General features: G+C 41.2%; 1 protein-coding gene across 2 annotated transcripts; it reads right to left on the bottom strand.

Moving 5' to 3' along the window:
• Nucleotides 1–1,860: 1,860 nt before the first annotated feature.
• Nucleotides 1,861–11,874, bottom strand: b4galt7 (xylosylprotein beta 1,4-galactosyltransferase, polypeptide 7 (galactosyltransferase I)). 2 transcript variants are annotated; one of them, XM_075481967.1, is made up of 7 exons: nucleotides 11,293–11,874; nucleotides 9,239–9,274; nucleotides 6,358–6,702; nucleotides 6,005–6,230; nucleotides 4,263–4,346; nucleotides 4,087–4,191; nucleotides 1,861–2,609 (listed from the first exon to the last, which is right to left on the bottom strand). In XM_075481967.1, the coding sequence occupies exons 1-7, from the start codon at nucleotides 11,343–11,345 to the stop codon at nucleotides 2,454–2,456; spliced, it is 1,005 nt and encodes a 334-aa protein (XP_075338082.1). In that variant the 5' UTR covers nucleotides 11,346–11,874; the 3' UTR covers nucleotides 1,861–2,453. The 2 variants fall into 2 exon arrangements, with proteins under 2 accessions (XP_075338082.1, XP_075338083.1); XM_075481968.1 differs by lacking the exon at nucleotides 9,239–9,274 and having other exon boundaries at nucleotides 11,293–11,861.
• Nucleotides 11,875–12,947: the final 1,073 nt, after the last annotated feature.

A 12,947-nucleotide genomic window follows, 5' to 3' on the forward strand; every position in this document is an offset into this window, starting at 1 on the left:
ATCCATCCATTATCTTCCGCTGGTCCGGGGATCGGGTCGCGGGGGCAGCAGCTTGAGCAAAGAGACCCAGACGTCCCTGTCCCCGGCCACTTCCTCCAGCTCTTCTGGGGGGACCCCGAGGCCGAGCTTTAAAATCTTTACTCTAAAATACATCTGTGATATGTTCAGAGAATATAAAGCCAGCAGAGCTCTTAGATCCAAGAACTCGGGTCAGCTGGTCCAGTCCAGAGTCCAGACTAAACATGGAGAAGCAGCATTTAGCTGTTATGCTGCAAACAAGTGGAACAAACTGCCAGTGGAGATTAAACTTTCACCAAATGGAGACATTTTTAAATCCAGGTTAAAAACATTTCTGTTCTCATGAGTCTATGCATGAAATCTGCACGATATCTTTGAACTTATCTGGACTGTTGCTTGTTTTTAAATTCATTTAAATTATTTTATTTGTTTCTCTTTATGTTCTTTTATGTATTTTTAATGCTTCTTCCACTCCCTACTGCAATGCTTTTATTTTATGTGAAGCACTTTGAATTGTTTCGTACATGAAATGTGCTATACAAATAAATTTGATTTGATTTGTTCTGATCGTCTGTGGCGACGGTCAGAGAGACAGAGCGCTGAAACTGATCTGAACTTTGACCCCAGACACACAAACCTTTTTTTTCCTTGATAGTAGACTCTTCTGCGTTTGTGCCTCCAGGTTAAAGATTCTCAGCGAATCCGGCTGCAACGTTGACGAGGCGTGGACAGGACCACCGTTTTATCCTGGGTTGGGATGTCAGACATCAGAATAATGTCTGATCTCCACTGATCAGGGCTCCCCGTGATAACAACACTTTTTACAGCATAAATGTTCAGGTACCCTGAGACTCGACTGAAGAAAGAAGGTAAGCATGGAGAGCCGTTTCATTGGAAATAAAAGAAATGAAAAATTAAATTAATAAAATGTACATTTTCAATGGCTGACTTATTTATTTCATGACACTTACATCTCATAATGGCATTTTTTATTTATTTATTTAAGGAAGCTGTTATTTTGAAATACCACTCATCTTTAGTATCAGACAGGAAAGGTGATTCTTTCATATTTAAGTTACACACACACACACACAATCTGTTAAAGTTTAGGGGTGAAAAATTGACACTTAGGACATTCTGAGGTCCTACTGAGAAAATTAGACGATAGCATCTATATAACCTAAGGAGGTCATCTAGAGGGAAACAAAGTGAGGACCGGCCAAAATGTCCTCACTATGTTGGTTAAAAACTTTTACCTGGTCCTCACTCAACGTAAGTACAAGAACGAACACACACACACACACACACACACACCTGTGTTTAAATATTTTATATACATTTTGATTTACCTTTTTAATCGCTACTTCCTGTTTGTTTCTCTTCCACGTACGTTTAACGTCATGACATCACGGCGCCGTTTCTGATTCTGATGAAGCCAGTAACAACAGAATAACCGCAGAGGAGGAAGAGCTGTAAAGATGTCAGACTCACCGCTCCAATCTGCCAGGAGCCGAGGAAACAGCTCGGCCTGATGATGTCCGATCCCAACAACCTGAGAAGAGGCTCGTCGCCGCCTCCGGCAGCCGAGCTGGACGGCGGATCGCTTCCCTCCTCTGCTCGTGGCGGTCGGTAGCTGTCGCTGAACTTAACTGTTACAGAGTTATGCGGAAAGTCTCCGACCTGCCTCGTGTTTCCCTTCATGAGAACGGACAGTAAATAAATGAGGTTTACCAAACTGTTCTTCCTGTGCCAATTCCACGAGTTTCTGATGAAAAACACGGAAGGATGCAAACTGGAGACGAACAGCAAACAACTGTCAGAGCAAAGAGGAAAACAAACGAGTTTGGAAGTTTGCAACTTTATTTGCCGTTTTTAAATTAAAAGAAACTGAAGTTGTTATAATAATGAGACACAGCAGTCAGAGTTGTTAGGTCTACATCTGTAACTCTGATGAATGAGGCTCCACACTGGGACACATTATAGAAGGAACAACATGAAAACGTTTGGCGCCTTCGGTCCGACTTCAACAGCAGGTGAAACGAAACGACTCGGATGTTCTGAACAAGTTCTGACGGATCAGTTTCACTTCCAACATGATAAAGGGGTAAAAATCCGCCCGTGTGGAGTTACAGTACGAGGCCGAAGCTCCTCAAGGCGCCCGGCGAAACCCGGACTTTAAAGTTTGGATCCTTTAACAGCAGGTTTCAGAGAGCAATGAGAACAGAAAAGCTGACGGCGCCGGCTCTGCCAGGAGAGTTTCATCCGGCGCCGTAAGTTAGCCGCCCTGCGAACCAGCAGTTCTACAGTTTATCGTACCTGAAAAGTCTTGTTCTTAATCCTCAGTTCGTACCGGTCCGGCTGACTCCAGAACAGCCACGTTTGGTCACCGGTCAACCAAACATTACCGTCGCCGTGACAACAAACCCAGTCGCCCTCTAACCCAGGAGGCACCAGGGCGTCAGACTCTGGTCGCACTCCAGTTTGGTGTTGATGATGGTGCAGGGAGCGCCGCTGATGGTCAGCTCCTGCCGGGAGTCCACCTGGTACCGGAGGTTCGTCAGCCCCCCCTCAGGGTCCACCTTAAACTGCTCCTGCAGGGAGGAGGGGGAACAATTTAACGCTTTCTGGGGCTGAGAGTGGACTTCCTGTTATCACAACTACAAAAATCTGAACCAAAGTGTTCCACAAAGAAGTCGAGACCCGAGTTGATCGAACTGTGGTTGGCATGGCAGCCAAAGAGTGGCCGGTTCCACTGGTTCCACGCTTTATTAAATATCCTAAACTCGGATTTAAAGACATGACGGGACACGTGTCGCACTTATTGGATCAGAACATCACGTGTGCCCCTGTGACACGTACACAGTCTTTATGTAAGACCTCTATACCGTGTGAAAAAATAAAGAAGGTGTGAGATATATCAGCAACAGATGCTGTAACATCGACTTATAACGGCGCATAAGATCAGGGAGATTAGACAGGAAAAGATGGAGATTAGCAGGAGTTGGGCAGTAACTCCTGCATGGATCCAGATTTCTTTAACTGTTGAACTCGCTGAGTTATCCTGCTACACATACTGTGTTTCCTCTTGGTTCATGTTTCCATATTTTGTGTTTTTTTTAGGGCTGGGCGAGTTAACTTGTTAATTATTTAACGCAATAAATATTTAATCGGGCATTAACGCAAGTTTTATTTATTTATATATCTATTATTTTAAAAATTGTAAAAAAAATGTTTAAAAAAAACATGTTATGGGGGCTTTTGTGCCTTTAATGGACAGGAAAGTTCAGAGAGACAGGAAGCAGTGGGCAGAGAGAGGGGGAACGACATTAATTTTGTTATTGTAAAAGTCTGCTGCTCACAGGCTTTTATTTTGTAAAAGTCTGTTGCTCACAGGCTTTTATTTTGTAAAACTCTGCTGCTCACAGGCTTTTATTTTGTAAAAGTCTGTTGCTGTCTGCTGTGGAACAGGAAAAGAAAGTAATTGGCGGATCCACCAAACATGGAGAAGGGTACGGAACTTTTACTCGGCCATTTTCATTTTAAAGTTCTTCCAGACGGCGGAGTCGACAGAACCAAAGTCATCTGTAAACACTGCCAAGTTGAATTGTCTTCTCAGCGTAGTAGTTCCAGTCTAAAATATCACTTAAAGGCAAAACACACAACTGATAGCAGCAAGTCATTCAAGGAAACAGACAGTGGAGCGAGGCTTCTACATAAAAACTACAGAAAGATGCTGATGTTAAAAGTGTGTTTGCACAACAAATGTTATGGCACTTTCATTCATATGGCAGCACATTTAAAATGGATTTTGCGTACAAATACGATTAATCGTGATTTATCAGGGAAATCATGTGATTAATTAGATTAAAAATGTTAATCGTTGCCCAGCCCTACTGTTTTTATATTTGAAAAAGATCACATTTAAAGGGACGGTTTGAGTCCAATAATCGATCATAAACTGGAATTATTAATTATGAGGCAACAGTTGTGGAAACATTAAATGCTGAAGCTTTGTGACTCAAAGCAAAAAAAGTTTCCCGCTTTGTTGCTGGGAAGTTTGTGTCGTACCTGCTTCTGAGATGCGACCCGCTTCTGGTCCCTCTTCCTCCAAGCCGGGTCGTGGATGTGGATGAAGGTTTTATATCCCGTCGTGATGCCGTTTGGTCGGAAGAGCTGCAGAGGGAGAGCACCAGTTACAGCTCGATCCGGACGGATGCGGCTTCTCTTCCGTCTGAGAGTCTTACCTGTAACTCAGCTTTTCTCAGCCGTCTGTAGAACTCGTCGTCCTCTCTGCCCCAGCCCCAGAACCGGTTCGACATCCCGTTACACTGCACACAGACAGAGGAAAAGCTCACTTTCATTCATCTGTGGACAAATAATAAAGCAGTGGAAACACAGAGTTTAACGGGCTGTAGAGAATAAGTCCAGAATAAGAGTGAATCGCACAGCGATGGCCTGAAAAAGCAGCTCTGAGGTGAGCTGAGAGCTGCTGTTACTGAGGCTTAAACATATTCAGAGTAAAACCCGCTGAGACCCAACAGAACAAAAACTGTGTTAATATTCTGCTGCTCAGAGCTTCAAACGTTATTCATTTCATCTGGACGTTATAAGAAGATTGTTTAACAGACACGGTCTGCTTTATAAAACTATAAAACGTGTCATTTTGTGGTCTTTACACTGAACATTAGGAGAAACGCAGCATATAATGCAGTGAAAGAATAAATGCTGGACAGCTGCATTACAGTTAAAAATCTATAAAAAAAAAACAATGTTTATGCCACAAACTCTCAAACAAGCTGTGAAAACAAAGAAGAAGAAGAAGCCGGTGTTTGCACCAGAGACACAGAAGTGATCGCCTGTCATCCAGGTGAGGAGCAGGCGGAACAGCTCCCCCTGGTGGGCAGCTCGGATCACTACAGCCTGTAACCTGCACCAGGTTCTGACACTTTAAAGGGATAGTTCGCCTCTTTTGACATGAAGCTGTATGACATCCCATATCAGCAACATCATTTATGAACATCTTCTTACCCCCTGCTGCGTCCTGTGAGCCGAGTTCCAGCCTCGTTTTGGTGTTGATGAAGGTAGTCCGGCTAGTTGGCTGGGGCTTAAAAAATAAAGCGTTTTGCTTCTCAAAACAATATGCGTTCAAAAGAGTAATACATTTGCATCACAAAATTGTTCTCCAGGAAAAAGTCAGACCTCACAATCGCTTGGCCCTATTTTCTCTCCCTTCATAAAAGAATCATAAAAAAACAAAACAAAGGTCCTTTGTTCCCACAGCCATAAGGCTTTTTAACAGTGACTGCTGAGTTCTTCTCAAATTGATTGATTATTTTATTTTATTTATTTATTTAGTCATTTATTATTATTATTAGTTAGTAGTTGTATTTTTATTAGAATTTTTTATTATCGTTGCTGTTAATGTACAATCATTGTAAATACTAATAATTTTTTTGAGCTACTTGACTAATTTGAATTTCCCCCATTGGGGGGTGAATAAAGTATTTTTCTATTCTATATCACTGCGTGCTGCCGCCTGCCGCACCTGTTACGGTGTTTGCTGCTCGGTCTGCACAGCACGCAGTGATACGAAGGGAGAGAAAATAGGGCCAAGCGATTGTGAGGTCTGACTTTTTCCTGGAGAACGATTTTATGATGTAAATGTATTACTCTGTTGAAAGCATTTGTTTTGAGAAGCAAAACGCTTTATTTTTTAAACCCCAGCCAACTAGCCGGACTACCTTCATCAACGCCAAAACGAGGCTGGAACTCTGCTCACAGGACGCAGCAGGGGGTAAGAACATGTTCATAAATGATGTTGCTGATATGGGATGTCATACAGCTTCATGTCAAAAGAGGCGAACTATCCCTTTAATGCAGCAGATCTGGAACCGTTGAGAGGTTAAAGTTCCAGGGAGGAGCGGGATCGATCAGACTGATCAGCTGGTTTGTTTCAGATGCTAAGGACATCGGTGTGCTTCTGTACCATGTAGTAATGCTTCTTGGTGAGCAGCAGGATTCCTCCCACGTAGGTCTTGTAATGATAAAGCGGGTGCAGCTCCGGCGACGCCACGTGGAAGGGCCCGTCCTCGGGGAAGCCGTAGTCCAGAGCCTCGTTCTGGGGCAGCAGGTCCACGTCGTGCATGGCCAGGTAGTCGGTGTCGTTCCCGCTCTCCATGTGGCCCACGTTGATCAGGGACGCTCGATTGAATCTGAAACAAGGAGAAGAAGAAGAAGAAGAAGAAGAAGAAGAAGAAGAAGAAGAAGAAGAAGAAAGCTGCTCTGTCACCGCTCTGATGTGATCCAAACCCGGCAGCCAGAAAGAGGCCCCGCCCTCACCTGTAGTGATCCACCTGGTTGATGATGAGGATCTTGTGGCGAATCTTCTTCTTGTTGAGGAACGTGTGCATGTAGGGAACGAACACCAGCAGCTCCTCGAAGCGCTCTCTGAAGGGCACCACGAGGGCCAGTTTGTGAGGACCCCAGGAGGGGTCGTCCGCCGCGGATGCCTGGTGGTCTGCCGGGCAGGGCGGCGGCGGCGGCTGCCGCGGGGCACGCCGGTCTTCGTGAGTACCGGAGGACAAATCACCCGAGCAGCTGAGCTGCAGCCAGAGCAGCGAGACGAGCACCAGAACCATGCAGAGGCCGAACAGCTTGTAGATCGTACACTTCCCCGTCAGGAACCTGGAAACCAGGAGGAAGAAGAAGAGAATCTGTCACATTTAAATCGATTAAAACATGGAGGTCAGAACCAACGCTGCCTTCGATGCGACTCAGAAGTGGAAAATCAAACCTGAAAATGACGTCAGTTTCGGTCTTTTTGTGGCTGCTTCAATGTTTGCTTTGATTATTTTCCCATCAACAACAAATAAGAAGTAAAAATGTGCCAAAAGTTCAGGAAAATAAAACAGAAGCTGCGTTCAGACGGCTTCTGTTTTTAGGACGGACTTAAAAAGTGGAAGCTGGAACTGAAAAACCTTTGGGGGCTTTTTCATGGTCACAGGTTGGAAATTCCCACTTCCCAGCATCCATTGAATGAAGCACAATATACTGTTCAAAACCAATGAGGTCGAAACTCTGCAGGACAGACAAAACTTCTCCTTTTAACAGTGTTTATTGGCCCAAATTATGGGTTGGAAATCTGGATTTAAACTCCGTCTGCTACCAAATAGGATGTTTTTCTCTCCAGAGTCTCTGCGGTTTCACAGTCATGCACAGAAACGAGCGCAGACGTGTTACAGTTTGTGGAGTTAAAGCCGATCATGCGTCCAAACGGCAAACCAAAAGGTTCCCAAACTGTGGTTCCTGAACACACCACAGCAGCAGCAGGTCGTCCAAACAAATTAAATCCATCAGTGACTTCAGTCAGTTTTCAAACGTTTAGATTTTTCTGCATTTTATTTGATCTCACGCGTAGAAACAAGAAATTATTCATAGAAATAATATGAGGATTAATTTTCCCTCCGCTGCCGATGATCGATGCATCATTGATCGCAGCTCTCTGAAGTCACGTGACTTCAGCATCACTTTAAAAAGAGACAACAACTACATGCTGTTCCTGCTTTAATGATGATGAATTAACTGGTAACCATCACAATTATCACGCAGTCGTGTGATCATGATGAATCTGAAACCACCGCGTGATCTTTTTGAGTTTACACCCTCTTCTTCTGCTCTGCTTAATCAACTTTAATGACCATTAACTGAACTCATTGTGTTTGGGGATACTGTGACGGCTGGCTTTGGCACCTCGTCTTCAAAGCTTAGTTCAACCGTCAGAAATCTGGGAGTGACCTTTGACCTTTGATCTGAGGTTGGACAAACAAACTAACAATGTCGTCAGGACTAGTTTTTCCCAGTTGCGTCTCCTAGCCAAAGTTAAAATGTTTTTAAGTCGTCAGAACGCTGCTGCCCGTCTTTTAACCAACACCAACAGACGTGTGCACATCACTCCTGTTCTAAACTCCCTCCATCGGCTTCCTGTCCTTTATAGAACTGATTTTAAACTTTTAATGTTGGTTTTTAAAGCTCTTAACGGCCTCGCCCCATCGTATTTATCTGAGCTTTTAACAGTCCTGGTAGAGCTCTGAGGTCAGCAGATCAGTTTCTGCTGTAGGTGCCCAGGTCAGAATACAAACCCTGGGGTGAGCCAGCCTTTTCCCAAAGCTGCCCCCGGGCTCTGGAATAAGCTCCCCGTCCAGCTGCGTCTTATTTCTGACCTGGGCCTCTTCAAATCTAGGCTAAAAACCTGCTTATTTAGGATGGCTTTTAATACCCAGTAGCATGATGACACTTTTATCTTATTTTATCTTATTTGATTTTGTTGTATTTTATTGCTTTCACTGTTCTTTTATTGTTTTTATTAGTTTTTACTTATTCTTCTCTTTATTTATTACCTGCTGTAAAGAACTTTGGTACACCGTAACGATCGTCTGTATAAATAAAATACATTTACATTTACCGACGTTAACTTCATGGGTTTGGCTGCAAAGCGCCTCAGCACAGCAGCAGTGTGCGCACACTTTGGTTTTAACCCAAAAGGAATGAGAAAAGGTGGCGGCTGAATCCAATTTCCACTCGCCTGTTAAACAACACCGAACATAAATACATTTGACATTTTCTCTTGAACTTAACTGAATCCAAAATATAAAGATAAATTCCAAGATCCTGGGCTGAGGAGATTGTTCAGCATGCAACAGAAAAGGAACTACAGTCCTTTGTTTTGTTTTGTTTTTTAAATGCTAGTTTTAAAATGTAGCACTCTGAGGTCATTAAGTTGATGTAAAGTGCTTTATAAATTAAATATATTATTATATTATTACCCTGTGCACCTTTCCTTATTCATATTAAACCTTAAGTGCATCAGAGGAGTTCTGCATTTGTACTTCTGGAGATAAAAAACTAACACAACGGGTCACAAAACCAGAGAAATTAAATAAGAGACTTTTAGGTTGTTGCCAAAACATCCAGTTGCCATGGAGACGGTGCTTTCACAGACCAATCAAATAAATGAAAATAACACGCTGATAAATAGTTTCGCTGCTGCAGATAGATCTAATTAACAAGAAAAGACGACCTGCATGGATATAAAAGAGGGAACTTTAGGAAATAAGAACTCGCTGCTCATAAAGACGCACTTTGGCTTCTTTATCGACCTCTTCGTGTCCCTGGACCACAGTTTGGGAAACACTCAAAACACACAGTTCAAAGCTTTACTCACTTCTCCTGTTGATGGGGAACTTTAGAGATCTCATTTCTTAAAGGCCAAGAGAGAGAATTAATGGGCAGAGTGTTTGAGTTTCAGTCAGTTTCAGTCTGAAAGAGATTTTTATAAAAAAAAAAAGACATTTTTCCCAACTAAGTGACATACAATCACGAACAAGATGTTGGGGGAAAATTTATAAAAATCTGGATGGAAATCAACGGGGGAATGTTTTCTGTGATCAGAGCTAAACAAAATTATTTCTTCTTTGTTTTTGGCCAGGCGGTGAACATCCTCTGAACTATGAATCCTTCAGGCAGGAAAAACGCTCCTAACTCAAGGGATGAACCAGTGTTGTGTCCACACAGAACAGACAACTCAGCAAAGAAGCCGTTTTAAACTGGATCTTTAGGCACTTTGTTCCCAGCAGCCTGTCACAGAGACACATCATTTCTTTAGTTGCATCTGTGAAAAACAGCTTCATAGTTTCAACTTTTTTGTACATTTACGTTTAAAACTGCTTCCAGTTACCAAAAGAGTCAAATTAATTTAAGAAAATCAGTTTAAAAAAAATCCTAATCCCAAAATAATGAACTTTGTCACGTCTAAAAGTAGGAAAAAAAACAGACATTAATAAGAATTATATTTAATTCAACATCAAGAAAAAGTAAATAAGATTCAATTTAAAGCTTGAAAAAGGAATATAAGATATAATCTAATGACTAATTATGGAACAATTAATATAAATTAAATGGTTAAACTGTTTTATGCCACCAGAAATGAATAATCTAGAAGCTCTTTGTGGGTTTTAGACTGGAATTAAGATTTGTTCCCATTTCTTTAGCTGCATGTGTGAAAAACAGCAAAGATAACACAGTGTGACAGACAGAAAACAGGATTTCTGCAGCAACAAGGTGATTCCCAAAGAGCTGTTAGCTGAAAACTTGGCATATCTCAGCATGGTGTGCAGTGTGTCCTTAAAACATTTGAGGAAACTGGACAAGTGGAGGACAAAAGAAGAAGTGTCAGGCCTAAAGAACTATCTCCAGCAGATGAACAGGATCTGAAAGTGATGTCCTTAAGAAAGAGGAAAACATCCAGCAAAGACCTGACACAGGAGCTGAGAGATGCATCTGGACCTTCAGCTGATCCATCTGCTGTTGGCCCAAGCCTCATCAGAAATGGGCTCCATGGAAGGGTGGCTGTCAGGAAGCCGTTCTTCCCCTGTACCTTTATGCCCTGAGGTATGCATTTTAGGGATTTACTCATTTTTAAATTTAGCTCTGTTCTATATTGTATTTTTTTTTCTTTCTTGATTTTATGCCTTTTAAGATAGCTTGTTTTGTCTTGTTTATTGTTGTGGCTTGTAATTTTTTGTTTCTATGAGGTGAGATATACTTAAAACCTCTCTGTTTTTTTTTTTTTATCTCACCTGCACATCTGGTTTGCTGTATTTTAGCGGTTTGTTTGTTATATTTGTGCAAATAAATGAATTAAAATCAAATCAAATCCAGATGACTGTTCTTTATCTTGTAAGGAAAGAAAATTGGTTTCCTACCTTTGTTTACTGCATTACTTTGGTTGCCCCTCTTTTACCTGCTGGTTAAATAACTTCACATCGAGTTTGGCTCTTGAGGAACTGACCTATATGTTAGAAAGAGGGCTTCTGAATTTTATGATATTTGGAGGATATTTCTGGAACTGTTGAGGGAGGGAGAATGAGATAATGAAAATTATTTAATTTGTTATTGGGAGTGCAAGCTGTAACCTACATTTTGAATACTTTTTTTATTTATTATTATTCATATATGTGTTTATTTACTTATTTTTATTATTTTCATTATTTCAGATTAATTGCACAGTAATTTGCTGTCTAATTACTGCGGTTTAATGTATTTTTTTTTAATCATTTAATTATTATTTTCTTTACTTTAAAGCTGCTCAGAACTGTATAAACTCTGTTTCTGCCTTATTTACTGAATGTTTCAATAACCTGCTGTTTTCCCATCTGATCAAACTTTTCTCTACGTGTTTTACATTCAGATTTACCTGGAGAATAACGTCCATCTTACCTTCTCTCCTCTTTGAAGTAGAGGACTGGTTTTCTTCTCGATGAATACATCATGTTTACCGGCTGACAGCTGATCTCAGAGAGTAAAACAGAGAAAAAACAGCGGCGGTGATTCCTCCTCCTCCGTCCCTCATTTGGGGGTGCTAACGGAGCCCAAACCGCCCTCCATGCCGGGTCTCTGCTCACCGTTTGCTCGGCGAAGTCAGCCGTTAAAATCCATGTCTGGACCCGTTAGCCGCGGGAGCTAACAGGAGCTAACAGGCTGCTGCTGTACACGTAGCATGTAGCGGTTCACACTGGCGGCAGCTCCGGGTCCTCTTGCACTAATCCTCGGCCTTACTTTCGGTTAAATCCGGAACGGTTTCTAACCGAGGGTCGGTTGGTGTTTCAGTTCGCCATTTGATCCCATTTCAATGAAAAAAAAAACCGGCCGAAGAGGTCATTTACGCTAATTAAATATTGCCAACTACCGCAGAAGCCGTTTCACGTATGATCCGACCGTTATATAAATCCGGTAGGAACAGAAGCGATAGCTACCAAAGGTTCCGAGAGTCGTCGTCGTCGATGTGTTCGTGTGATAAATTACAAAGAAACAGTCAGTTAATTCATCTGCACTTAAATGCTAAATTAGGAACTTTTTTTTTTGTAAAAGTAAAGTAGCAATAAAATTATGTTTTAAATACTCCTGAAAAGTCACTTCAAAGGTTAGTAAAGTTGATTTTTTTTTCTTTTTTTACATCCTTCTTTTTACTTTTAACACCAGAAACCGATTCAGCCATTTTATTTCTAACTTTTAGCTTTAGCTTGTGTTACTTCAGGTTTCTTTTAGTCAGTTTGAAATGTTTTTCCAACAAAGTGAGCAAAAATTATTTCTAAAGATCTTTTTTTTTTTTAAATATCCAGCGAGATTAAGAAAGAATAATCGATAATCTATAAATTGTAATAAAAGCCAACAATTCAGTATCGAGGAAACATTCAAACAATTATTGAAAATAAATTTAAAATGTGTTTAAATACATTTCTGAAAGTCAAATGTATTTGTTTCCAGAATTTTTCAGTTAATAAGTCCTATAAAATAAAAAGTGAAGTAGTTGGCTGCTGATTATAGACCAGAATTGACCTGATTTTAGTTCTTTTATATACTCTTGGAAACGGCATAAACATTTGGGAGACGGTAAAAATAAATTGTAAATTAGGACGCCTCCCTTTGGAGGTTTTTCAGGCACTCACAACTGGGACGAGGGAGACCCAGAACCCAATGGAGGGATTAAATATCCCATCCGGCCTGGGAACGCTTCAGGATGCTGGAGAGTGTTGCTGGGGAGAGGTATGTCTGGGTTTCCCTCTTGGACCCGACCTCTGATAAGAGGAAGATGATGGATGGATGAAAAAATAAAATATTTGTGCTTATAGCACCAACTGTATTTCATATATATGTGAGAAAATACATGTAAAAATGAATAAATTCATAAAAAAAATGTGCAGAATTGTGTTTAAACATCCTAAAAATCCTTTTGGTGGGAAACCTTTCGTCCCAAAACTAAAATGTAAACTGTGTAAAAATTACTATGGGAGTTATATGTTATTTAACTACAAGTTATAATTTCAGACATTTATCCGCTGCCTTTAAAGTCAGATATTAATTAACTGATAAAT

Source organism: Odontesthes bonariensis, chromosome 13, assembly GCF_027942865.1.
Source record: "Odontesthes bonariensis isolate fOdoBon6 chromosome 13, fOdoBon6.hap1, whole genome shotgun sequence".
NCBI lineage: Eukaryota > Metazoa > Chordata > Actinopteri > Atheriniformes > Atherinopsidae > Odontesthes > Odontesthes bonariensis.

Coding starts and splice junctions, on each gene's coding strand:
- b4galt7 (XM_075481967.1), bottom strand. CDS start 11,345: ATGATGTATTCATCGAGAAGAAAACCAGTCCTCTACTTCAAAGAGGAG. Junction 9,275..11,292: donor TACTTCAAAGAGGAGAGAAG/GTAAGATGGACG, acceptor TTGGCCTTTAAG/AAATGAGATCTCTAAAGTTC. Junction 6,703..9,238: donor GTTCCCCATCAACAGGAGAA/GTGAGTAAAGCT, acceptor CCTGGTTTCCAG/GTTCCTGACGGGGAAGTGTA.